Here is a 27,991-nt window from a genome sequence, read left to right as displayed (position 1 = left end):
TTTTAACAGGCGATAGACATATAGATTTATAATTTTCCGAAACGACACGTATATTTGCAAAATCTGGTTTAAAAAATATAGAAATAAACCCCCCTGATGAATTTCTTTTTGAAAAACAACTCCTGGCCTGCTGCAAATCAGGCTAGAGGTCTGGTGAGAGCAAAAGCCCAGGGACTTAAAAAGAAAGAAAGTAAAAGCCTAAGGATGGCCTACTTCAAAAGCCCAGTGCTCAGGGTCCACTATTTCGTGGCCCGCACCCAGTGCCTTCCACCACCATCACCGCCGGCATCCTTCCGCCTCCGCCGCGCCACGCCGGTCACTCTGCTTAAACACCAAGCCAAGCCACAAGCTACCCACCCGCCGTGAAACCAAATCCTTCGCTTTCCCCTCCCACTTCCCGCCCAAAACCCTAAGCCCCGACTGCCACCGCCTCCGCCTCCGCCTCCGCGTGCGCTGGCCATGGCGCCGCCGCACGAGCTGGACCTCTCTGACGAGGTCGAGGGCGAGCAGGACGGCACCACCGACTTCGTCTTTCGCCTCGCCGGCGACCCCATCCCCATCCTCCCGACCTCCTCCTCCCCGCTCCCGCTTTTCGACCTCCAGTCCCCTCCGGCCCGCCCGCTCGTCGTCTCCGACCGCCTCGCCGCCGTCTTCCTCGCGCACCCTAATGGTATCATCTCGCAGTGAACCACCCAACAAGGGGCTGCTCAGCATTCCCGTCTGGATCTCACCACCTAGGGTTTCTCATTTTGTTTCCAGGGTTTATGGCCGTGAGGACGAAGGAGTTAATCGAAGCCAGTAAGGAGGCGCGGGAGAAGGGCAAGGCGAGCACCCGCTGCACGCAGGACTGCTGCGTCGCGGACGTGCCCCTCCCAGGCGTCTCTCTCCTGGCGCTCTCCCGTGACGAGTCCGTGCTAGCTGCCTGCACGGACAGCGGGATCCAGTTCTTCTCGTCTGTTTCCCTGCTCACTCATAAGGTTATCTGATTTTCTCCGGTTTCAACAGTGTGTGTATGCTATATTTCAGTCTAGGCTAGCGCTGTAATACATGAAATGGGGGAATGGATTTTGCTGCAACTGATTAATTGCATTTTTTCAGAACAATTTTTGACTTATTTTTTCATGTAAGAACATGCTGGTTAGTAATGGGCTAAGGGCGTATCCTCATATCTGCTTCTCACTGAGTATTTAGGACTTGTGGTAGTTCGTCACTGCTTGCTGATTTCATATTTCTGGATAAGAAACAATCCTCGACACTGTCTTGTGCTGTTTATCGATCTGATTTGTTTTCAGCGTTTTAACTTGTTTGCATGCTTCTGTTAGAGATGGAGTAATTGCTTTTTGGGTTAATTAGATCCATGCCATTACAAATTTGCAGGAATCGAAAAATACCACTAAAAGGCCAAAATTGGGGTGATGCCATTATAATTTTGCCTGGGTTTGATCCATGCCATTATGTATGCATCTGATGCTTTTGGTCCCACTTTCAACATCCCGTATTTCCGTATGGACTGAAATGCCCTCGTTCTGCCTTCATCATCCTTGCATTCATCCCCCCCCTCTCTCTCTCTCTCTCACACACACACACACACACACACACACACACACACACACACACACACACTTCATCACTCCAGCCGCAGAGAGCAAGGAGCAGAGCACCACGCCGTTCTCAGATCCTCTCTCTCTCTCCCCCCTCACTTCAACACCTGCAGTACCAGCGCGACGCGAGGGAGCTACCCAAGGGGCATATCGACGACGACGGTGGCTCGGCGGCAAGGATGGGCGGCGACGGCATGCTGCAGAGGAGGAAGGATGAAGGGAGGAGGCGCTTGAGTACCAATGGGTTGCGGAGATGCTCACGATGCGCTCGGTCGGCATGGAGAGGGATGGGTTCATCTTTGCGCAGATGAAGCTCCTCGTGGCAGTGGTTGACTGAAGGGAAATTGTCGAATACTGCCCTGTTCGCTGGGGAATTAAGTCGAGATGAGTTTGGTGAGACGTGCGAAGGTGCTAGGAAGATGTAGAAGCGATGAATTGGGTGGAGGCTCACCGGAGAGAAGGGATTTGGCGATGGCGGCCGGAGCAGAGGAAGACAAACTCTGAGCTCGGTCTTCCCGGCCGAGGAGGGGGAACGGGCAGCGGGAAGAGGTCGAGGAGCTTATGGCAATTGGAGTGGAGGTTTTCGCAGGCGGCCACCATGGAGGGGAGTGGAGGATCTCGCCGGCGACGATGGCGCCGATGTCGGAGAGCACGATGTAGATGAAATTGAGGTTGCTGTTGCCGACCTCCTTGATGGTGATGGAGTCGAGGCTGCCGTCGAGGTGGGAGGCAAGGGCGGGCGTGGCCCCCATGTAGGCAACCAGGGACGCCTCGTCGAGCGGGCGGAAGCCCTGCTCCGCCTCCGCGGCCATGGTTGATTGTTGCGTACGCCGACCGAGAGAAGGAGAGGGGACAGGGGTATATTGGACCATATGGAAATACATGGGTGTTGGAAGGTGTCCCGGGTGTACAAAATGGCATTGGTGTGGTAGAACCAAATTTGTCATGGCGTGATTACATTGTAATGGCATTTTTTGATTCTTGCAAATTCTTAATGGCATGCATCTAATTAACCCTTGTTTGTTTTTTGTCAAGATTATAACATTTCTTAATAATTATGCTACACAGGATGTGGAACCATCCTCGTCATGCAGCCTGGGACGATATGGCACTGTTAAAGATTTTAAGTGGTTAAATCATGCCTCCACATCATATATTGTACTCTCGAATGGTGGGTTGCTGTGTCATGGGACTTTGGGTGAAGATCTGAAGGATGTGATGGAAAATGTTGATGCTGGTTCGTTTCTTTTTCTATTATTATTCCTGTTGAATTGCTGCTATGAGTTACATTGGAATATCCTTAAAGCGGGATCTGAAATATGGCATATACTGACATACTAATATTCACACTATAGAAACTATTTAATTTTACTTAGGTGAAATTCAATGATCTGAATGATGCTACTGTTTTGACTGGAGAGAATGTTCTATGATGATTGTGTTGTTAATCATGCATTAGTTTCCAAATGTTATAGATGATACGGGTTAACTAAAACATGTCCATTACTTCTTCATGCTACATTAAGGAAATCTAATATATGTTTATCTTGTTTGGGCATTGCAAACGCAATCAATAGAGTAAGTCCATGATCTATTTTCACTAATTGTTACTCTTAACAAGAATTCATCATCATCACCATCATCATCATCATCATCATCAACAACAACAACAATAACAACAAAGCCTTTACTATTAACAAGAATAACCAAATTAGATTTGTTAGAGGTCTGTACATCAATAGTGATGCAAATCTCGGGTGCATTGCTAACGTCCAGTCACAGTTTCACTTCCGAGGTCATTATGCACTCTCCTTTGATGCTTTAGGAATTTGGCTAAGATAGTTCTTTACGAACCATCACTGATGCAATGTTGTAACTGAAGTTAATCGCCACTGTCTTGGTTCTCAAACTGAAATCAGCTATGTTTTTGAAATGTATGTAGTTGACTGTTGCAAGGAAGGAAATCACATTGCTGTTGCAAGAGAGAATAAACTTACCATATTGTCGTCAGATTTTAAGGAAACATGCTGCATGTCCCTATTGTTCCAGTTGTGGTCTGATGAAAGTGATTCAGAGGGCACTACCATCAAAGGTAACAATGCACCTTTTTCTTGTGTAGTCTATATTGTAATCCCCATATATAGAATGAAATGCTCTATTTTTCATTGTATTGTTATTTTCTGCACATATATTCTCCATTGTTGTGTAAGACTGCACAGTTGAACCAAATCGTCTAGTGATCAGTTGCAACACTATTAAAATGGAGGTGATCATTATTAGAGTTGATCTACTTCTGTCAAAAACTAGCAATGTGTGTTCACTGCTGTATAAAATTGACTTTTGGTCTGTAGTAGATGAAGCTGGTAAGCTTGGTTCTCATCAGCCCAATTCATGAGCAGCATACATTTCGAGCATGTCTGTACCACAACCTTTGAGGCTTTGACTAAAACATGTCGATTTCATATTCATAAAAAATGTGAGCAGCAGTGTCTATAAATATGATGCACACTTGTTGGATGACCAGGGAGTGGTGGAAAAAGTATTTATGATATGCACAAAAAACTAGTTGTTGTACCTTAGTCATATTGCACAATTTTATCTTGAGGACCAAATGATAAAATTTTGAAGCCCCTTAGGAAACTGTGAGATGTCAATTGAAAATGATGTTGAAAAGCTAGTTTTTGACATTTGCTCCATGACAATTGTGCTGTATATGTAGGACATTAGAGTCATCAATTCGTTTTGTTACTGTTTTACTTGCAGGTACATGATCAAATATATGGAATTGTGTTAAGTAGGTATTATTATGGTTTCATGTTGATGCTATATTTTCTAATTTTTACCAGTGGATTCCATTGGCTGGGTACGTGATGATAGTATTGTTATCGGTTGTGTTCGATTGAATGAAGAAGACAATGAAGAGGGTTATCTTGTTCAAGTCATAAGGAGTGAAGAAAACACATTTTTTGAGGTTAGTTGGTCTTCTAGATCTGGTTGCCTTCTCTCATTGGATTCATATTCATTCTGTGTTTATTTTAGTACGAGTGCCATTTGCAAATTTTATTTTTAGAAACATGCTTTTATAAAGCTACCTCAAATAGCTAGAGATATATCTTTGAGCGTAATTAGGCCATGACAGTGCACAACTGCACATATGTTGCAGCAAATGGGAAATGATGTTCAAAGGAGATTATCTGAATATTGTAGTCATGTTGTTCATCAAATGATCATGCACTTGGTTGGGTTTTCTTCAAGTCAAAGTTGTGTCTACGCTTTTTTCTTCATATCCCAGATGTTAAACTCCTTCCATGAAATTCTTATGAAAAACAATCAATTGCTTGCCGAGTTGCCGTATATATATTTCATATTTGTTTATCCAAAATTCCAAATGAAGTAAACTGATATTTGGCTTTGCAGCATATCTAATATATGAAATGATGTAAGTGCACATGTATGCTACAAAATATTGGGTTCTGATGATGCAAAAGAGCTTGCACGGTTAAAAATTGTATTTTTTTGCCTTCTTAACGAAGTTTACAGTACTAATTGGTTGAACTGAATGCTTTTACTTTTTTTTAATGCCTTTATAGAGCCCAAGCAAGCCAGTTGTTTATACATATGTGGATTTTTTCCATGGCATCATGGATGATGTTTTACCATCTGGAGTTGGACCTAATCTACTATTGGGTTATCTGCATCGCTGGTAAGTGAACCATCTTAAAAAGCTTTATTGATTAATGGTTGCTTATAAACTTGTGAAATACGTGTTAGTATGCTTGGCATGTATGATGGTAGGCAATTATTTGGACATGATTTTAGTCTTAAAAAACTTTATTGAGTAATGGTTGCTTATAACTTGTGAAATACATGTTAGTATGATTGGCATGTATGGTAGTAAGCAATTATTTGGACACGATTTTACCGTACTGATATGGAAAAAGAATTGTTTGCGTGGATCGGTTGTGTGATTCAACAATATTTACACCATAAATCTTGTTACACTGATTCCTACACAAAGGGGATTAGTTCGAGGAAGGAAATCCTTGTTCTATACATTCATTTAGGTGAAGCTGATCTGTTTCTTGGCCACTTTATGGGAGTTTTATGGGTGAAATTAATGGTGTGTGCTAAAGATTTGGTTGTCCATAATGTTGAGGTATAAGTGAATTGCCCACCTTTCCCATTAGCTTAGGCTTTTGGATGAATTGGTCAGTGCATACAACTCAATATGGTATCAGGGCCAGAGGTCTTGACTTTGAATCCTGGCGGGAGCAATTAAATGAAAAATTGCAGCCGACTCCTATTTCCACGTCTGAGGCCTGAGGGAGCCTTCACGTGACGGGGAATATTGAAGTATAAGTGAATTGCCCATATTTCCCCATCAGCTTAGGTTTTTAGGTGAACTGGTCGGTGCATGCAGCTCAATACATAACACAAAGTGAAAGGGTATATAAGTTACATTGTGTGAACAAATCCTACAGAATGCACTTATCTCTGCTGTTTACTAACATAAAAGGCACTATGGCTGTCTTTTCTATATCCACACACCGCTAATGTGGCTCCAATCACCATCAACTCACCTAATTAAAAACATGCATTGCACACAGCTACTAGTCATACTATAGGGTACCATTTACCATTTGATTTGCAGAAATCAAGGGAGCATTTATTGAGTTGTAAAAGTTCTTGAACTTTCACCTTCTTATACAAAGATACAGTTCTCCTACGTATTCTAGAAAAAAATATTAATAGGGGTAGCCATGTGTACTGTCTTCTCTTACCTTGATTTCACCATTTCTTAATCTGTGGGAAAAGTGCACCCGGCCCTTATATATATGAAACTGAGGAAGTAAGCTATCTATTAGTGTTTCATTCTTCTGCTGGCTTTGCTTCTGCCCTTGGATTTTGGTATCACTAATACTTCAGAAAAAAAAGGGTTGGGGTAGGGTGAGGTCCACCCCTTTTCTAACCTTTGTCTGCTGGTGATATTGTATTTGGCTATTTGCTTGCTAGCTGTTTGCATTTCTTTTGTCTGATTGAAACATATATGTGAGGATTTTCTTTTCAATTTATAGGGATCTCATGGTGGCTTCCAATAGAAAGAGCATTGATGAACACATTGCCCTTCTGAAGTGGTCGTCCACACCTGATGACGAAAAAACTATAATATATCTTGAAATGTTGGAGGATAAATACAGTCCTAGGATTGATTTGCAAGGTAAATCGTATACCAGAAAACGGCGACTTAGAACACACTGTGCTTCTGTTTGCAAATGAAGTCTAAACTGTTTTGGTTTTCCTCTACTCTAATTTTCGGATTTCAGAGAATGGCGATGACAATGTCATACTAGGGTTTGGTGTCGAGAATGTTTCATTACTTCAGAAGATCACTGTATTAGTTGGACCTGAACAAAAGGAGGTTGCCCCTCAACATATTCTACTTTGTTTGACTGGTGAAGGGAAACTAGTTATATATTATCTCGCCAGGTAAGTATTGTTTATTGAAACTTGGCAATGCAAACTTATGAAAACATTTAGTTACTTTAGCTACTGTAACTCCTAAAGACTGACCTTTTGTGAGGAATTTTTTTTTTATGTGTATTGACACTGTTGTATTGTTAGGATTTCGGACCCCTCTGATTTACCTCACACAACTCTGTCTACTGAGGATAGCTATGGTGAAAAACAGATTTCACCTGTTACTGTATCCGAAAAGGAGTTTACTCCAAGTGGTACAAGCTCGGTATCTAAGAGTATTCTTACAGAACATGGTGCTGAACCTGCTAGTGCACAAACAGGTAAAAGACTGCTATGCAAGAGCTTCTAGGTTGCTCTTCTGTGGGCTACTTTTCTGTTTCTCCCAAGTGCTTTGGAAACTAAACTACTCTTCTATTTTTGTTTATATCCTTGCAGGTAGCAACCAGCAGGGATCTATGGATGTGAAAAACAGTTCCTCAGTTTCAAAAAACCAGGAAACTATTGGCAGTTCATTGTTTATCTCTTCCGATAAGACGCCGTTGAATACCAAGCAAGTTAATGTGACTCCCCCACTTACACCCGCACCTAGCTTAGCACAAACAGGAAACACAAAACCTGGAACATCTTTGAGCTTTTCTACCGTCAATAATGCAGGCGCGGATCCAACAGGAAGCAAGACATCTAGTGCATTAGCTCCTTCCTTGCAACCAAGCAGCAGCAGTAGTTCTGTAAACAGTCAGCTTGGTAAAGGAGGCCTGGATTCAGCCCAATCAGTGGGAACACTTGGTGGATCTCAGAACTACAATAAAGATGGTGGCCTTAGTTCCAAATCATCATTGCTTACCCCTAGTGGATCTGTTCCTGTTAAGATTGGAGAAAGGAACGAGGCTGGTCTTGGAAGTCACTCGCTGCAAACCAGCTACACTACCAATAGGAAAGTATTTGGTCCTTCAGTTGGCTACAGTTCTGAACCTTCACCGTTGATAGTTCCAGCTAAACCTTCCCCAGTTGGATCTTCATCCAGTGGTTTTCGGACAGGAAATTCTGAACCACTTCAATCACTGCACGGATCACCTCTGTCACAGCAAACTATTGGCAAATCACACAACAGCAGGACACACACAGCAGTGGACTATTCTAGAAATTCCAAGATGGGCACAATGCTTGATTCTGAACAGGACTTGTCTAAAAAGTTTTACAGTGTAAGATCAGTGGACATGTTTAATTATGTTTATTATTGTGCCTTGCTGTGACCTGATTATCTTCTGTCTTTTCTGATCCATCATGTTCTGCATATCTATGTAAACACCCATTATCTTCGAATTTCTTAAATATCATGTTTACTATAAGGCTTCTCTTATTGTTTCAACATCTTGTATCACCTTGGGATACAACTTGGAGCATTTAATGCTCTTTTGCACCAATCCAGGGATTTGTTTTATTCTACTCTTTACTTAACTCATAACTGTTGGGTGATAAACTTAGGAAACATATTATCATCAACACAAGTAAAATTTAAATAATGGATGTACTTACAATTTATTGCCTCACGGCAACTACCTACCTACTTACACACTTTATGTCATCTTATCTTTCTTGGCCACTAAAATTCACCTTCATTAAACAGATACATGAAATGACAAAGGAGTTAGATACCCTACTATCATACATAGAAAAGGATGGTGGTTTCAGAGATGCCTGCATTACCTTCCAGCAGCGTCCTCTATCTATTTTTGAGGATGGTTTGCAAATTTTTTTGGAGTTGTTGCAAGTATTCAAGGTAGCGTAATTGCAAGCACTCCACCCCACTCTTCCTCAGTTGTCTGCTTGCGGTGCTGTCTATTGTTCTGCTTCAAAAATTGTTACTAAACAGATATGCACTTATTTCAATCTCCAGAGCAAAGTAGAGGGACAATGTTCAAAAATTGAAGATCTGAGAAATAAGATGTTTCAAGGTGAATCTTTTATGTGCTTTTATTACTATTTTAAGTAAGTAGGTAAAACAAAGTACATGATTTCACTTATTGCTTCCTTTAATATCTTTATACCTGAAAGAGATTATTTGATCATAATACTATGTTTTTGCTCGATAAGCATTTTATATTGTTATTGCGGTTGTTTGTAATATATAATTAGAATAAATCCATGTGCATATGGTTTGGACATATTTGTGAAGAAAGATAAGTGATTATTCTTGATTAACCAGGTTTAAATGTATTGGTTTTTAAGTGAATAAGCTACCTTTTTTTCTGGAAGAAAAGTCGATGTATTGATTATCTTTGGATCTTTCAACCAGAAGATGTTTGCCTTCAATAATTTTTTAAAAGTTGGCTGAAATGTTAAATCACCTTATTTTCTGTTTCTCTTCAGTTTCTGCTAGGCAAGCTTACATGAAAGGAATTGTCAATCAATCTTCAGATACTCAGTACTGGGATATTTGGAACCGTCAGAAATTGAGCCCAGAATTCGAAGTTAAGAGGCAAAATATTCTCAAAGCTAACCAGGTATCAATAACTAACTGACTTCATTCTTTTTTTTTTGTCACATCAGTGCACTAATAATAGGTTCTTTTATCCTACAGAATTTGACAAATCAGCTGGTTGAGCTGGAGAGGCACTTCAATAATCTAGAGATGAACAAATTCGGTGAAACAGGAAGAGTGGCTTCTAGTCGTAGAGCTGTTTATTCTAATACATCAAGGTCTAGGTATTCAACTATTAGACCATCTCACTATAAATTTCATATACATTTAGTCAATGACAAACAAAGTGGATCAAAAGTGACCACATTTATGAATCTCATTCAAAGCAAACCCATTCACTTTGCTAGCCCTTTTATGCTGCGATCCAATTATTTCCCTTGGTTGAAATGAGTGTCCTTTTGCTTGAATGTTTGTCATTGGATTATCTTGGAGGGAGAAAAACTTTTTGGCTTTGTAGTCTTCTGGTTGTAACATACCTCATATTCTCTGCGGATTGTAGTGTTAGCATCATTCATATTGATATATAGTTGTATAGTATGCTTTACTATTTTTAGATGACTGTTTCTTACTAATATTAAAGTTTATTGTTTCAGAAAGTTATTTGTCGGTTTGTCCTCTTACCTTATAGATTATATGCTTTGTTTCACTTTTTTTGGGTCTTTTTCAATCCATGGGTATGCTCTTCTTTTACCTGATCTCTAGTTTTTTCTTTTCCAGCCAGACACAATTATCCAGTGTGTACAATGCACTGAACTCACAATTGGCAGCAGCTGAGCAACTATCTGAATGCCTCTCAAAACAGATATCTGCGCTAAATATAGGTCCTCCTTCTACGAAGCGAGGGGCTGTGACCAAAGAGTTGTTTGAATCTATTGGTCTAGCCCACACAACCGATGCAACCAAATTTTTAGGCGGCACTCCTAAGTCAATTAAAAGTTTTTCATCAGTGAATGAGCATGCAAAGGGCATATTAGGGCCTTCCAAGAGTGCTGAGCCTGAGACTGCACGAAGGAGGAGAGAGTCACTGGATATGGTAAATTATCGAACCTAGACCAAAAAAAAAACTTGCATTTTTATGTAACATGCACATGTCTTGGAAAGAAGATGCGGGTCTTTGTTTTCAATTGCACCCTCCTTCCTGCAAATTTCTTTTTTACCTTTTTGTGTCTGCTCATCTTATTTTCTTGTTGCTCTCCATGCTGTGGATTGACAGCTAATCTAACTACAAAATATTTATCTTTTTTTAGAGCCTGGCAAGTTTGGAACCTCAGAAAACAACCGTTAAAAGAATAGCACAACAACAACGCCTCAAGATCAGCAGTGATCTGCCGTTCAGGTCAAACAAGAAAATATTTGATTCTCAAATGGCAGCTATATCGCAGGAAAAGTCCAGTGGTAGCCCCAAGTCCTCTATAGTAGAATCATATGTAAGCAGACTGCATTCTCCGAGCGAAGGCAAGTTTTTGCCAGCCTTATACTTCAGATTCTATAGGGGTTTTAATATTAAGGAGACCCTGATTATATCATTATAGTCTTGGTTACAACTTTTTGCTTGGATTTTTTTTTTCAGTTCTAGATGTAAAAGTGAAACCATCGGGACCCCAACAGAACTCTTTGTTCAAATGGGTAAAGGAATCAACCAGGCCATCTCAGGGCTCAGAGCAAAAGCATTTTGAGTTACCAGGGCAAATGAAAAATGCCGCTCAATCTTCAAAATTGGCACCATCTTCACCAGCATCGTTCAGTTACACACATAAGGGTGCACGGGATAATATCAGTCCATCCAATGTTGCATCCTTGGGAACAACACATACTGGGCCTAAGTCAAACACGTTAACCTTCAAAACCACTATAACACCTAAAAGTAATGCGAACACAGAGCCAAATATATTTCCTTACATGGCAAATGCAAAAACTTCCCAGAGTCCACTGTCTGTGAAAACTCCACCTGGGGAGTCTGGAGATGCATCTACCTTAACTGTGAAGAGCAGACAGGATGATCAGGCAATGCCATCTTTGGGAAACATGAAAGGATTGGGTGTTTCTCCACAGAACAAGGGTGACATATTCAGAGATCTTAGCAAATCATCTTTTACTTCTGAACAGTTCAAGCCTGCTGTATTACAAGAGAAAACAGGTCAAGCTAGTGGGGTTAGTGATGCTGTGCAGAACACTGTGAAAGATGCACTTGAGGTGGCACCTCAACCTCCTGCATTCTCACCAGCGCCTGTTACACAATCCTCTTCATACTCCATAAAGCCTGGTGTTTCCTCTTCATCTACATCAGCCTCATCAACTATGCAAGCATCAGCTGCAAAGACTTCAGATGTTTTGTCTCCAACAGTTTCTTCGATTCTTCCATCTCAGAAATCAATGCCGAAAGTTCCTCCATCAGTACCTGAGGCTACCGTGTCTAGTTCCTTACCATCAATCCCAACACCTGTTAAGGATTCGTCAACTGGCTTGAATAAAAATATGTCCAAATCTGAAGTGGTTACATCAGAGGTAACTAGTACAATAGTTTCTGCAAGTATTACTTCAGTCGTATCGACCACTGAAAGCAAACCTTCATTGCCTCCAACGACTGGTGCCAGCTTGCCTTCTACTCCAGTCTCTGCACCTAAAATGGTGCCAACAACAGCAGAATCAGTTGTCACTTCCACAGGAAAAGATATAGGACCAAGCAATCTCTCAACTGATGAAGATGATATGGAAGAGGAGGCCCCTTCTGCAAGCGCTGATCTCAACTTGGGAGCACTTGGTGGGTTTGGCCTTGGGTCTCAGCCTTCTTCAAGTCCTAAAAAATCCAATCCTTTTGGGATCTCATTTGGTTCATCTGACAATAAAAGTTCAGGCACACCATTTACTTTGACAACCAGTCCAGGACAGCTTTTCCGGCCAGCATCACTAAGCATTCCTTCATCCCAGCCAGCCCAGCCATCTCAGTCAACTAGCTCTAGTGCTTTCTCTAGTACGTTATCAAGTGGGCTTACTGGATTTGGACAGCCTGCACAAATTGGTTCTGGCCAGCATTCAGGATTTGGGAAGCCTGCACAAATTGGGGCTGGTCAGCAGGCAGGATTTGGGCAGCCAGCACAAATTCAGTCCGGTTTTGGTCAGCCAGCACAAATTGGATCTGGGCAACCGTCAGGATTTGGGCAGCCTGCACAAATTGGGGGTGGCCAGCAGTCAGGCTTTGGGCAGCCTGCACAGTTTGGTGCTCAACAGGTGCTTGGATCAGTGCTGGGTTCTTTTGGACAATCACGGCAGTTAGGAAGTGTAGGTGCTGGAGGATTTGGTGGATTTGCTAGTGCTCCTACATCTGGGGGCTTTGCTTCTTTATCTACCAGTAATGCTGGATTTGCTGGCGCTGCAGCAGGTGGGGGCTTTGCCGCACCCGCTACTTCTGCAGGTGGGGGTTTTGCTGCTGCTGCTACTGCTACTGGTGGAGGTTTTGCTGCTCTTGCCTCCAAAAGTGGTGGTTTTGCTGCTGCAGCTTCATCTGGTGGTGGCTTTGCTGCAGCAGCTCCATCTGGTGGTGGTTTTGCTGCAGCAGCTCCATCTGGTGGTGGTTTTGCTGCTGCAACTCCATCTGGTGGTGGTTTTGGAGGTGCCACCCAGGGTGGTGGCTTTGGCAGTGGTGAGATCTCTAAACTTTTGCTCTGTTTTGGATAAATACTTTTTAGGGAAGTTTTGGATAAATACTTTTTAGGGAAGTTTTGGATAAATACTTTTTAGGGTAGTTTTGGATATATCTGTATGTTTTGAATTTTGCGTACGCATTGTGTTGAGACATGTCACTAAGACACAAAGTAATAATCCAACCTGCGGTCATCAATTTGAACTTGTGAATGGGTGGCAGTTAAATAGCTCTAGATTGTTTTTTCATGTAATGCACTGAATTTTACGGTTCTGTGAACTACTGTTATTTGGATTTGAATTGCTTGTTTCTTCTCGAAAGAAAACGCTAACATATAATGCTTATATTCCATTCAGCTTACAAACAAATGTGACTAAATTTTAAAAATCTACAACCATTTTGACATATGTTGCATAAAACTATGCCCATTTAAAAAATTTGTAACTATTTTGACACATGTTGTAAAAAACTAACTTTCTCACCTATTGCCATCCTCTATGACATATAATAGGAGGATTAACTGTGAGCACACCTATTGCCAGGATGACAGGTGGGCCCACGGTGAGAAAGTTGTAGTTTTTTTGCAACACGTGTCAAAATAATTTTAGGTTTTTGAAATGAGCACTAGAAGTTGTAGTTTTTTGCAACATGTGTCAAAATAGTGGTAGGTTTTTGAAATTTACTCAACAAATGTGGATGTTCTCCCATGTTAGAAATATTCAGTTTTCGATAAGGTTGCTCAGTTCGGCTGTCTTTAAGAAATCCCAAAGATGTTTGGTCTTTAGCTTTATGAATACTGTGCTGATTTAAGTCGCCCCTGGCAATTTTTAAGCAGTAATTCGTAAGTTGTGATAGTGATGATTACTCAGTAAACCTATTTCAATCTGTTTGTAGTCTTCATTGTGTGATGAGCTAATTATTGATCAATCTGCATGACCATCTTTTCAAATCTGTTATAACTCAAATATTAGCTTTGTCATCTGTACACTTTGGATGAAGTCTTGGTGCTCTGAAAGAGTATTGTCTTACAATTCTTGACAGCCAAAATGCTGGTGATATAGTCTTTATACGTTTACCGACTAATAAGGAGTTTGTGCCTCTGTAAGAATCACTTTAAATGACAAATTTTATCTTTATTGGTGATATTTTCAAACTTTACCTTTCTTGATGATATTTCAATTTGCTCTGCATCCACTTAAAGTTCTTTCACTTGCACACGTTCCTTTTCTCTCTCTCTTGGAGCCTGATTCTGTCAGCTGCATATTTTTGGCAACTAACACAATTTGGTTGATTGGAAGGTGGATTCGGAGCTTTTGGTGGTAATCAAGGGGCTGGGTTCTCGGCATTTGGAGCGAGTGGACCTGGAAGACCACCAGCTGATTTTTTGACACAGATGAGAAAGTAGGTTTCGGGCAACCCCTGAGTTCCTCATGTCTTCCGCAGAAGATTCAAACGATTTGTGGTCCATGTGTATATTTCGAATCTTTTTTTGGGGGTATGCTGGATGACAAGTTTATGCATCAGCTGGGGCTAGATGCAAAAGGCCTCGGAGATAAGTTCAACTGTGATATCCGAAAATTACTATTGTATGTTCCACTATTCACCTATATATACTGTTTAGCGACTCCCTGAGGGCTGAGGCCTTCTCGTGTATCCCTGAAGCATTTTGTCGGCACAGTAGTCAGCAGCAGGAACAGCCATGGAGCCGCAATGCCTTGACTCATCAGTGTGGAAAACTTGCATCATCCGAACGTAACTGAACCAGACGCCTAAGGCGCTGGATGAGGCTCTCGACAAAGTCTGCTATATGTTTCAGGGTAGCATCTCTTCGCTCCATCGCTTCGATTTGGGACCATGTCTTGATTCGGCACCTTAGTTCGTTTCCTGCTGCACAGTAGTAGCAGCGTTCTAGCAACAATAGTGTAGCAAAGGCCAATCTGTGGCTTTTTCTTTATGCGGACTCCTAATCTGCATCTGTTAAGCTACTGTAACTACAAGAGGGTGCCAAATTATTTTCTTTATTCATCTTATCGCTGCTTTGTTTGGCATGCGCTTGCTTGATTTTGACCGGCTCATAGGCATTTGAGCATCAAGAGAATCTTGAATATTTGTTCAGTAATCAGTGTGTTCGTCAGGCTCATCTTGGAATTAATCTGGCTACCTGAAATTCATTGACATGGTAATACGGGTTCTGGTTTTGGAGGATGCTAGCATGCACCATTTGTTGTAACGCAAGCTATATAGTATTTCCTGATGCTTGATGGTGGTGGAGACCGGAGAAGCTGGCCATCACGCTTTGACATGGTAGTGTTGGTTCTGGAGCAAACATGTAATGAGCACGGTTGTGCTGCAGGTCTGTATTGGTTCTTTTTCGAGAGGCGCACAAGCTCATTTGAACATGCGTAGTTAGTAGCAAGTATTAGTACAATTTACCTTTATATGAGTTATGCTTCCTCATATAAGGCGGTGAAGTAAAAAAAATGCCAACTTAATTATTGGTGGATCCGTATTTAGCATCTCAGCACTACAGGATATATGAAAACTGTTGAGGATTTGTTTCGGATAATATGTCCAGAAATAACGGGATTATTTTCATGAATCAAAGATTGAATATAAGGTGAGGTACATATGATATATACAAGTTTGAATTTTTAGTTGGAGTAATATCTTATGTCATATGTGGATGATTATGTATATATATTCACTCGAGTACATGTAATGTGGCTAACCTATTACGAGGAGTATATCGGATTTAGTCTAATCTAGGATTGAAGTTATCGAGTTCCTCCTGCGTTAAGGTCTTGATGACCGCCTCCCGTAGCTGAGAGAAAGAGAGTTCTTCTCCTTCGGAGGATCTAGGTTTCCACCTTATATAGGGGTGATGTAGCGCATCTTGTCCAGCCGTAGTCGATAGAGAGTTTTTTTCCTTGTCATCAAGTAGATAGTTTTGTCCTGAATACTAGTTTTCTCAAGTTTGGTAAGCAATTAAGGACTTCTTAGTATACACCTTCTGGATTTCGAGCGTATCAAGTACCGCAGATTTGGTTTCATAATATTCGGAGTTGTTAAGTATGTATACGGTATATCCTGTCTGCATATAGTATACTTCTTATACGTTATACTCCATAGTTAGTACAATTTACCTTTATATGAGTTATGCTTCCTCATATAAGGCGGTGAAGTAAAAAAAAAATGCCAACTAAATTATTGGTGGATCCGTATTTAGCATCTCAACACTACAAGATACATGAAAACTGTTTAGGATTTGTTTCGGATAATATGTCCAAAAATAACGGGGTTATTTTTATGGATCAAAGATCGAATATGAAGCGAGGCACACATTATGTATACAAGTTTGGATATTTAGTTGGAGTAATATCTTATGTCATGTGTGGATGATTATGTATATATATTCACTCGAGTACATGTAATGTGGCTAACCTATTACGAGGAGTAGATCGGATATAGTCTAATCTAGGGCTAAAGTTATTGAGTTCCTCCAGCGCTAAGGTCTTGATGCTTGCCTCCTATAGTTGAGAGAAAGAGAGAGTTCTTCTCCTTCGGGGGATCTAGGTTTCCGCCTTATATAGGGGTGATGTAGCGTATCTTATCCAACCGTAGTCGATAGAAAGTCTTTTTCCTTATCATCCAAGTAGATAGCTTTGTCTTGGATACTAGTTTTCTCGAGTTGGGTAAGCAATTAAGGACTTCTTAGTATACACCTTCTGGATTCCGAGCGTATCAAGTACCGCAGATTTAGTTTCATAATATTCGGAGTTGTTAAGTATGTATACAGCATATCCTGTCCGTATATAGTATGCTTCTTATACGTTATACTTCATAGTTAGATATTCAACAATAGCTCCCTAACTCTACTCAGCAGGGAGGATTTCTGCAAGCGTCTACTCGAGTACCACCAAGTCCAAACTTGGTCGAGTAAGGTAGATCGAACTCACAGTCGAAAGAATCGAATAAGAAGAGACTCTGTTCTGAGTATTGAGGGGAAGCACTTTTGGGTCGAGCACCCTGTTGTTATCCGCACTCAAGACTCAATAAGGGTCAGTAATGTCGACTTCTTGACATCCGTCTCTGAGTAGAGTTAAAAAACCTTTCAAAATTTAAAACAATGGGTATAGGCGTATTAAATGCGATTATACGAGCGTGTAGAGATTTTCTCGACATCATCACCCAGCTTTCACGTCGACCGAAGCGCCACAATTTTTATCCGAAGCGGAAACAATTTTCGAGTCTCATCTTGAGGCAAGACCTATTTAATTATCTGAGGGGAGAACTTTACCGTCATTGTCTTAGCCTCGTTGCCTCCTCTGCAGTCTCACCCTTCGAATTCATCCACCATTGTTTGCACTCTACTTAGGCAGAAACTCCCAATTGGGCAACTTTGCCTTTAGGGGTGATCGACACTATCTCCAATAAACCACGACATCTAGAAGATTTCACCTTCTTATGTCTGCACCTCATGTCATGAAGTACGTAGGATGACGGAATTTGCTCCTTGGATCCTGAAAGGACCGTTCGTGCATGAGGATGGCTTGGTGGAGGTCCATCGCCTTGAAAGTGAAGCAGTTTTCAATCTTCGTTTTTGAGGTTTATTCAGTGAAAACTGGGACATGATTGGGGCTTCGAATGGACTCTTGATCGTTATCGAGTGATGGTGTCAGATCAAAGGTAGGGTAATTAACCCGGTGACCGGATGGTTCTACAATCTCTCATCGCTTTCCTATGATGAGTTCTGGGTGAACTTGGAGGGGTTTGCAGTGCGAAAGGATGGGAAATTATTCATCATTATTATTCTGAGGATGTCATGCTTTCATCTTCAGATGACAAAGGGAGTGCACGTTTATCTTATCAATGGACCACCACGGTGGTTTCAGATATCTAGTGGCAAGTTTTAGTGGCGTATTTCAGATTTTTTGGATGAAGTGGCCTCGGGAGATCCATCAGGAGCTATGGCGACATTGGAACAATCGATGTTTGAGTTTGAGATCTGGCAACTTGGTCTGAGTGGTTCTCAACTACTCCTAGCCAAGTCTCGCACGTTTTTCCTGAAGGTTGATGAGCAAATTGATGATCCAACCGAGCACAATGCATTGACGCCGGTTTCCCTTCACACATTCTGTGATGTCATTTGGGAGCCATTAGAATAGAAGGCTGTTCGGCAAAAGAAAGATCAATTCTACCGGGCATGACCTTCGAAGCCGTACCATCAGTACCTAGAGTTACCAACCCTGGTCGAATTCCTAGCTTCCGCCGAGTGAACTCAGCTTACCACCGGGACGATTATGACGTGCTTGAAGTTTCCTATCATGATGAGGTTTTCAGAACCATAAAATCCCTTGAGGGGAATTTTAAGTGGCATTCTTGTAAGTGGATATCACCGAAGCTTTCTCCTTAGTCGAGCAGTAGGCTTTTTGGTATGCTTTTTTCTGATGGTTGCAATGAGACATTGCTGATATTTTGCTTATCTAACATGCTATTGTCACTATTTCCTTATCGATGAAATAGAGTTAGCATAAGTGGATGCAATCTTGTTCCATAGGCGTGTAGACCACCTTCAAGACTTATTGATTGAATATCCATTGATATATGAAAACTCAACTAGATGAATGATTAGAAATATTGGCCTTCGAGTAATTACTCGAGACAATCATAAGAATAATGAAAAGACTTAATGTAAAACTAGAAACAAAAAAAATGATGGCATTTTGCAAACTTTCACTTACTTGCGTGCTTAACCAGTGTACGAACACGAACTTGACAGGACACACATGCGATCGACTAGAACTTCAGAACCTTTTTTAGCCGTTAGGTATGAGATGTCTGACAATTCTTATGCCGTTAAGCTTTATTAGGTGTAGTTATCCGTTATCAACCTAACATATGCCTCTACTGGCTCTTATCCAAAGTAGTCGATGCAAAGCCAAATAAACTTTTGCAAAAGACATATATAAAATTTACGAAAAGTATGGTGTTATTATATAGCACCTCACTCTATGGTCAAGGAGAAGATTACTCGATCTAAGAGTAGAAAGGAACATACCTGTGTTATTGAAAGTGTATGGTGTTGCAGCCCTCGACTATCTAATCAATGACTGGATCGAGTAAAGAGTAAAGCTATAGCATCGAAAGTATACGATGTAACCCCCGACTCTCTGTTCGATGTGATAATCAAGGAAGAGAGTAGAGAATATGCACCAAAATATACTTGACGTGGCTCCTATCCCTTCGCTCCATGACTGAATTCGAGTAGAAAGTGGAGCATAGGCGGACATTATATGATGTAGCTTCTGGCTCTCAGGTTGGTATGATAACAAAAAAAAAACAGAAAGTGAAGCAAGAAACACCAAAAAAGTATGATGTAGCCCTTGACTCTCCACTCGATAGCCAGATCGAGTGGAGAGTAGAGCATATGCATCGACTTCTGTTTCTCGACCACGTACTCGATGACTCCAGCTCCTGAGTGGGTGTTTGAGATTATGTTATGATCATCGAGTGTATTCGAACAACTGGGTAGGTAAGCATTAAAAAACCACTCCCGCCCATGCTCGTTTTCACCCCAACCTTTGATTTGACGTGCAATAATGACCGCGGACCTTTCTTTGCAGGGATTGGAAAAATCACAACATCTCAGCGATGCCTCGACTTCCGCCAAATGTGCCACGCAACCGAGGTGGTTTCGCTCTCACACCCAGTGATACGGATCTTGACAACTTTACATATACCATGCGACCTGTTTTCATGACTATAAATAGAGAGAAAACTGCGGCCATTGGTTTTTCACCCTGTCTCCTTCCTTTTTCCCTACACGCCCAGTAAAACTCGTAGAGCTTGAAGCCATGGCCTCCACTCCACCGTTGTCTCCTAAGCCTAGTCCAGAAAGTGAAGAGATAGGATTTCTCACCCCAAGGCCCCTCGCCCTTGTTCCTCCGGGAGTCATCATTGTTTCTTTCGACAAGGAGGAATCAATCTAACGGCCTAAAAGGAGAAATAACAGAATGTCTGTTGGAGGTCACCGACCCTTCACCCTCTACCTCTGACATTTCCTTGACACTGCAGAATGAGCGACATAGGAGTCGGCGACACGAGCCGCGCAGGAGGGAGATGAAGATGGTGGTGATCTTGATGAGATCATCGACCAGGTCACCGATGAGGTCTTCAGTGATGGAGCTCCCAAACCTCTGGTGGTAGAAAAAGTGTGGTCATCTTCCCTGTCGACAACCGCTAGATCGCCGTCGTGCCCTTTGGAGGGCCACACGTCATCGTCAGCGCCGGTCAGCAGCTCCAGTAGGGTCTTTGCCTCGGCCACTCTCCCTGTCCCTTACGCTAGCCAGCGTCCAGTCCCCGGCGCGATCAGATGCCATCGTAGGGATGAGTATAGAAGGTGCCTCGACTCGTTCAAGGGGGAGTAGGACATGCACTGTTTGCAAGAGCTAGGAGAATACTTTCTATCAACTTTGGACTAGCCACGCAGGTTAGACGGAAAAGAAAAATTATGTAATCTAGCAGTTAATCGAATCAAATGTAATTGACTTACCTATAATTTACCTTTTCTATGAATGAAACTTTCGGAGTTGGTCGATATTCCATGAGTACTCGAGTATCTCACCGTTTGGAGTAGATAACTGCACTGGTCCAGGTCAGGTAACTTCGACCACTATATAGGGTCATTCCCACTTAGGTGATAACTTATGGCGTCTAGCCTATTTCTGCACCTTTCGTAGAACAATATCCCTAGTAGTGAGTTTCCTGAGCTGAATCTTTTGACTATGATACCTATGCAATGCTTGTTGATACTTAGACGCTTAAATAGATGCTCGATCGTGATACTCCTCGAGTAAATTGATGCCATCCACTTGTAACTGCTCTTGCCCTTCCTCCGAGTAACTTTCCACTCGTGATGATTTGAACTACAACTCAGGCGGGAGCACTGCCTCTGCTCCATAGACTAAGAAGAACGAAGTTTCACCGATGGCCTTGTTAGTCGAAGTATGAACAACCCATAGTACTGAGGGAAGTTCTTTCACCCAACATTTTGAGTAAGCCTTTAGAATGTCAAAGACCTGAGTTTTGATGCCATGCGAAACTATATCATTAGCATGTTCAACTTGGTTGTTACTTTGTGTGTGAGCTACTGAGGCGAAACAGGTTTTGATGCCAAACTCTTCACATCATGCAGTGATGGTCCCAGTTCTGAACTGGCTACCATTATCTGTAATTATCCGATGTGGAATACCAAATCGAGTAATTATACTCCTCATGAACTTCTTACTCGCTTCTGCAGTTATCTTTCCCACAGGTTCGACCTCGATCCACTTAGTGAACGTGTCGATACCCACGAATAGGAGCTTATAACCACCTTGTGTCCTTGGGAACGGTCCCAGGATATCCAAGCCCTAGATGGAGAAAGGCCAAGAAAGAGGAATTGTTTGCAGAGCTTGAGATGGTCGAGTGGTCCGTCTTCCAAAAATTGGTAGCTCTCGCACTTTTTGATCAGATCGGAAGCATCTTGGAGGATAGTCGGGCAATAGAATCCTTGGCGAAAAAGCTTTTCCAACCAAGGTGCGGTAAGACACATGATTAGCACACATACCTCCATGGATATCAAGCAATATTTTATTACTCTCTTTCTGTGTGATGCACTTCATCAAAATTTCGTTACTCCCATTTCGGTAGAGCTTGTCGTTTACCAAAGTGTAGAGCTTGGACTTATGGGTAATTTTCTCTGCGGGCGCATCATCATCAGGGATGTCTCAGCCTTCGAGATAGGCTTGGTACAAAGTCATCCAAGTCGATTCATGTTCGAGTAGTGCAGCATCTGTGTCTGCGGGTTCTGCCTCGCTGATTGGACCAGACTGCTGGTCGGGTTGGGTAGCATCCATTCGTCGAACTGTCGGGACATATGGTTTGAGGAGTTTCTCAACAAAGACTCCTATGGGTATCAGAGCTTGAAAAGAAGCGAGTCTATCAAGTTCATCCGCACTGGAGTTGTCACTCCTCCTGATGTGTGTTACTTGTAAGTCTTCAAACTTCTGCTCGAGCTTTTGCACCTTGATCAGGTAAGCTCCCATGTTGTCATCTGAGCACTGGTACTTCTTTTGTACTTGGTTTATGACTAGCTGTGAGTCCCCTTTCATGAGAAGTTGTCTGATTCCAAGTGATTTAGCTATGCGGAGCCTGTTTACCAGTCTCTCGTATTCTGCTACATTGTTAAAAGCTTTAAAATCAATTTTAACAACGTACCTGAGTTTGTCACCTATTGAAGATTTAAGTATAATGCCAGCCCCTGAGCCTTGAAGCGTGAGCGATCCATCGAAGAAGAGGGTCCAGTGGTCTTTGGTCACACTTGGCCTTGTTTCTTCAACGCTTGTCCATTCGACGATGAATTCTGCTAGTACTCCCGACTTCACACTTGTATGTGGCACATATCTGACATCGAACTCATTGAGCTCGATCGCCCATTGCACGATTCGTTCAGTAGCCTCCCTATTACATATGACATCCTTTAGCGGATACGTCATCATGATGGTGATCTTGTGTGCTTGAAAATAGTGTCATAGCTTCTGGGAAGATATCAAGACTTGGCCTTTCTCTCGGGGCTTTCCCGTTTGACCACTAGGAATGTGCTTAGAACTTGTGGGGTAGCTGCAATGTCCAAAAAGAGCTCTTCTTTTTTGCTAGGCGGTGTATGAATTAACGGAGACAATAAATATCTTTTTAAATCATAGAAGGCACGCTACGCTTCTTCCGTCCACTCGAACCGATCATGTTTCTTCAGCAGCTTGAAGAAAGGCATCCTTCCCTCTCCCATCTTAGAGATGAATTGACTAAGAGCTAACATTGGGCAGCCTAAGATCACATTGTACACCGTCTTAAAGTCCGTGACACCGAAGGTAAGCTTCTATGTATGGAAGTTGTCAGGCATGCCAAATGTAACTGACAACTCGATCTGGCACAGGGGCATGGTCGGTGAGTTAGGAGTTATGCCATGGAAAGACTCGACTCCCGCCTTAAGCTCCGACCTCTGAACTCCCATTTTGTCTAGGGTCTTGGCAAAGATGAGGTTAAGCGAACTACCCTCATCGACCAAGGTCCAGGAAACTTTGATGTTGAGGATAGTCGGCTGGACCACGGCCGAGTATTGACCAGGGTGTGAAACTGCAGTCGGATGATCAACTTGATTGTAGGTGATCGGAACCTTCGACCACTTGAGGTATCGTGTAGGCCCAGTCAGAGCCAAATTGACCTCTTGTTCAATTGCCTTGTACTGTCTCTTAGATTCATATGTGGCAGATCCTCTGAAGATGTGTGCTAGACTTTGGTCGGCCTCATGGAATTTGGGCTTTTCACTGTTTAACATTCGGCTTGGCCTGTTTGTTGTTATGCTCAACAACAATGGCCTTGGGCTTTTCATCGACCTTCTTTTTGATGATATGGCATTCATCGAAGTCGTGTTGGTTGGTCCGATGGACGGGACACCACTTCCTACCACCTCGATGTCACACCCGGTTTTAACAGATAAAACCAGATGAGACTTATGTGTACTCAGGATGTTCAACATACATAAGGACATCACAGGTGAAGTAACAAAAGTAATATTTTTATAGAATAAAAGTTAAACTCTTACAACAATTGACATATATTATCTTCTATGTAGATATCTGCAGCGGAACAGAAGCACTTGTGCCCAACAACACCGCAGGCAACCGACCGGGAGATGCGTCTAGAACGTCACAGCCTCGTCTTGATAGTTTTCAACATCTTCACTCATATCGCATGACATAGGGAAAATAAAAAGTGTGAGCGCATGGAGTACTCAGCAAATGTGGGAAAGATAATGATATGTAGGCTTACAATAACAATAGGCTAACACATGGTATATTTGCGTAGGTGCGAGTAAAGAAAATAGTAATGTAATTCAAAAGCATTAAGTAGTTTTTAAGTGAATACAACCCAACAACTAAACAACTAGACATTACCCAAGGCTAACCACCTTACAAACCAACCATCACCCATATCACCAACATATAGCCAAACTATTACCATGACTAACTAATCATGTGAGGATCCAAGTCTCCCATAATTGTGGGCATGATTGTTATAACAGTTTTACACTCTGCAGAGGTTGTCCAACTTTTAGCCACGAGTCATGATATCCATGTTGCCATTTTTGCAAGACACTTAACACACACCAATGGTGTGCCGCCAGGAGATAACTACGAAGTATGGTCCATCAATTAGGTCTTGGTACACCAACGAATGCCAGCCAAATGTCTAATTGATATGCTAAGCCTTACCCATATCGACCTCATATTTGGTATGGTATTTCTTGGTTTATCGCTCCACGAACCGGTCCTTATATATGACACTTGAAAAAAGACTATCCAACAGGAAAAAATAACCAGCCAAACCCAACATCTATAGGGCAAAGACTATCTAACAGGGAAAAATAACTAGCTAAACCCAACATCTATGCTTGGAACGTATCCATAAGCCTACCACATGAACCACCATTATCAAACCAACTTCTTGCCTAAGTTCTAGGGTTCCATGTTACTAAAATAAGTTCATCATCACCATTGCATATGTCCACTAAACATGTATATGACGCTTCCCAATATTCCAAAAGCATGGCTAAGCAATTCTACCCAAGAGACTCATATCAACTACCACTTAGGCTTCAAAGAATGTAAAGGAAGAACTAGGTAAACCCTAACATAGGTACCCATCAAGTTGACAGACATTGCACGTAATTTTGTAAAACAAAATATTTAAAACATAGGTTCAAGATGATCAATGACACTTGCCTTTCACCTAATGCTGCTCAGTGTTGTCGAAATCTTGGTCTTGAAATCCCTCGAACAGATCCGAAACGTTATCGACTAATCGTGAATTCTATCGATAAACAAAAACAACATCGAATAAACACCAAATAAACCCAAATTTCAAATAAAAGAAAAAGAACAATAGACCGGGATCTTCTAGTGAGCTGGATAAGGAGAACATAATTGATTGGACTTCTCTCGAAGAAAGGTAATGCTATAGGAACTAGGGTTTCACATGAAATGATAGAAAAGATTAACTGAAACATTAACATATGGGACCTACAAAATTAACATATTATTTTAATATCATAAATTCATGTTTGTAGTACAATGATATGTAGATCTGGCCAGGACTTATATGTCAATGCAACAACCATAAATTTACTAATCAAAATAATATTTTCACGTTGCAGAGACTTAAATGTTAATGAGGGAAAACTACTACCAAGATGTGAGAATTGACATTTGAAACTAGAATGGTTGGATAGATCATGATTTTAGAAAAATTTGAGTGCAAGAATCACTCAAATCAGAGCTAAAACGAAGAGGTTATGGCTAAAACAATTCTATGGTTTAATCTAAAAAGAAAAGGATTAATTTTGAATAAAACAGAAAGTTTAGGGGTCTTTTTTGTAAAAATAGAGGGATCTATTTGTAAATATATAAAAGTTTAGGGAATAATCTGTAAAAAGATAGGGGCCTTTATATTAAAATAGAAAAGTTTAAGGGCTAAATTGCAAAGTTGTCAATTTCCTGGAATTCTTGGAATTATTTTTTGTACCGGAAAAGGTTTTATTATTGACTGTACAAGATGACTAGGCTGTTTTGGTTGAGGTGGCAAGCTGACGGTGCAATGTGCTGATCGGGTTTAAAGTGGACACATGGCGGCACAAGATTGGTGGACAAAGGGGTATTTGGATGGTTTAATCTAGACTGTTGTCTTTAGATCGGATGGCTAGGGTTCACATCCGGTCTCTTGGTTGGCTCTGGTGATAGAGGACGGCGACGGCTGGGCATCCGCGGTGGTGTGCTCGCCGGCGCAGAGCGAAAAGCTCATTGCCGGCTTTGGAATTCAATGATGAGCGACAGAGGAGCAAGAGGTTGGCAAGGAGAGCTTACCTAAGGCACTAGTCGGCGACAAGGCGGTCCATAGAGGCTTGGTGGCTGCGAGAGGAATCTAGAGCTCTCGGAGCTTGTCGGCGGAGGGGTTCCGGTGGCCGAGAGGCGAAGGCAAGGGTGCTGACGCGTTCCAGGGGCAGTGTCGAGGCTCGAGGATCGATCGACGGCAGCAGATCAGAGCTACGGCAGCAGATTGGCAAGCGTTGGGATTCGACGAGGCAAGAACGGACACGGGAGGTGGTGGCTTTTGGCGAGATGGGACCGGGGTGCATCGGTTGCCGTATATGGGCGGCATGACCATGGAGTCCATGGCGCATACGCTAAGGAAGGGCGGCGGCAGACTCGGACACGGTGGCGCAGAAACAAGTTCAGGATGGGGATGAATCTAACACGTGGGCCCCACATGGCAGCGGCGTGCGACGAAGACGGCAACCGGTGGGGTGCCAACGGAGCGGCTGAGCGCGACTCTAGGCCGAGGCACGCGCGAGCGGCCCGGGAGGTGGGGTGCGGCTAGCTTGGGCCGGAACTGAGGCTGGCCCAGGCGGGAGGATGGAGGGGAAGCTCGGGTTGGGCTCGGGAAAGGAGAGCAGGCTGGCTGGATAGGTAGGTTTATGTTTTTTCCATTTCTATTTTCCTTTTCCCTTTTCTTTTCTTTGCTAATTTCTTTTCTAAACCTTTTGAATTCAAAACAAAGCAAGCAAATTCAAATCAAAGGCCACAAACCAAAATCCAGCAAAAGCAAAGGAAAAACCTAGATGACTAATTACAGCAAGCTTTTGAAAACTTTTAGAAGCCAAAGAAAATGTTTTGAGCTATGAAAACATTTTGGTATTTTGAAAATTAGATTTAATAAAATTAAATTTAAATAAGTCCAAAGGAGCTCAAATAAAATCCAACAAAATCCAAATAACACCTACATGCATATTTTCAGCATGAATGCATTCAAACAAATAATAATCCTAATTCAAATTCAAATTTGAATTTAGAAATTAGGACTTTTCCTATTCTAATTGTTCAACTATAATCAAATCTTGGAAATTTTTAGAAATATGAAAATCATGGTGTGATAAATCTACCCCCTTAAAGGAATCTCACCCTCGAGATTCGGGTAGATTGGAAAAGAGATAAAGGAACTTGGTCTTCAAAAAAAAATTCTTGCTTTCCAAATTGTTTTTTCTTCTAGGTGGTGACCTCATTGCGCTGACATGGTCTGATCACTTTTGCTAGCTTTCTCATCTGTTAGTTGACCTAGGCGCATCTTTTTATCCTTGGAGATTTACATGAGGCATATCTTAATTTTCGAGGAAAAGGTACTTGTTCTTGACAGTCATTTCTGGGATCGGAGTGTAGCTTCTAAGTACTATCCTACCTTTGACACACTTTATTCCTCCATTACTGTTGCTGGCTAGCTGTTTCTAATATCGGTCTTTGGGTTCCAGAATCAAGAGATTAGGTAGAAAGTCTACCCCCTCCCCCCTTTAAAAAGGAGCGGACTTCTTTGACATGCATTTCTAGCGCTTGTGATGTAGATAGACTAGAGGTAGAGCGGAGAAACATTAACAATTGCTGGGTCGAACGAGGGGAAACGAACTTTCATTCAAATCTTAACACAAATTGCACATCGAATCCATATTATTACAAGGCTGCATGTGATATATCACTCTTAACTTCTTGATTCCTACTTAGCTTCTTTGGGCTTGACATTATCCTGTTGAGATTGACAGTCTTGAGTTGCTGCTTGAATGTCATGAAGGCTTGAATGCTGAACTGAGATCTTCATCTGGGGTTGATGGTTGATCTGGCTCTAGGCGGGAAACTTCTTGGGACATCT

At 41.9% G+C, this 27,991-nt stretch overlaps 1 protein-coding gene across 4 annotated transcripts; it reads left to right on the top strand.

Annotated features, from left to right (window-relative positions):
- The first annotated feature begins 24 nt into the window (after window positions 1–24).
- LOC133890655 (nuclear pore complex protein NUP214) lies at window positions 25–15,231 on the top strand. Of its 4 annotated transcripts, XM_062331127.1 has the most exons (19): window positions 25–670; window positions 760–977; window positions 2,670–2,838; window positions 3,544–3,693; window positions 4,448–4,572; window positions 5,192–5,304; window positions 6,677–6,819; window positions 6,926–7,088; window positions 7,224–7,399; window positions 7,515–8,281; window positions 8,707–8,859; window positions 8,977–9,034; window positions 9,450–9,583; window positions 9,661–9,785; window positions 10,279–10,594; window positions 10,809–11,016; window positions 11,132–13,112; window positions 13,143–13,201; window positions 14,500–15,231. In XM_062331127.1, exons 1-19 carry the CDS (start codon window positions 460–462, stop codon window positions 14,604–14,606), a joined length of 5,376 nt encoding a protein of 1,791 aa, XP_062187111.1. In that variant the 5' UTR covers window positions 25–459; the 3' UTR covers window positions 14,607–15,231. The 4 variants fall into 4 exon arrangements, with proteins under 4 accessions (XP_062187111.1, XP_062187110.1, XP_062187109.1 ...); XM_062331126.1 differs by having other exon boundaries at window positions 26–670; window positions 9,661–9,779; window positions 11,132–13,201; XM_062331125.1 differs by having other exon boundaries at window positions 28–670; window positions 11,132–13,201.
- Window positions 15,232–27,991: the final 12,760 nt, after the last annotated feature.

The sequence above is a fragment of the Phragmites australis genome, chromosome 14, assembly GCF_958298935.1.
Source record: "Phragmites australis chromosome 14, lpPhrAust1.1, whole genome shotgun sequence".
Lineage (NCBI taxonomy): Eukaryota > Viridiplantae > Streptophyta > Magnoliopsida > Poales > Poaceae > Phragmites > Phragmites australis.
This window is presented reverse-complemented; position numbering and strand designations above follow the sequence as displayed.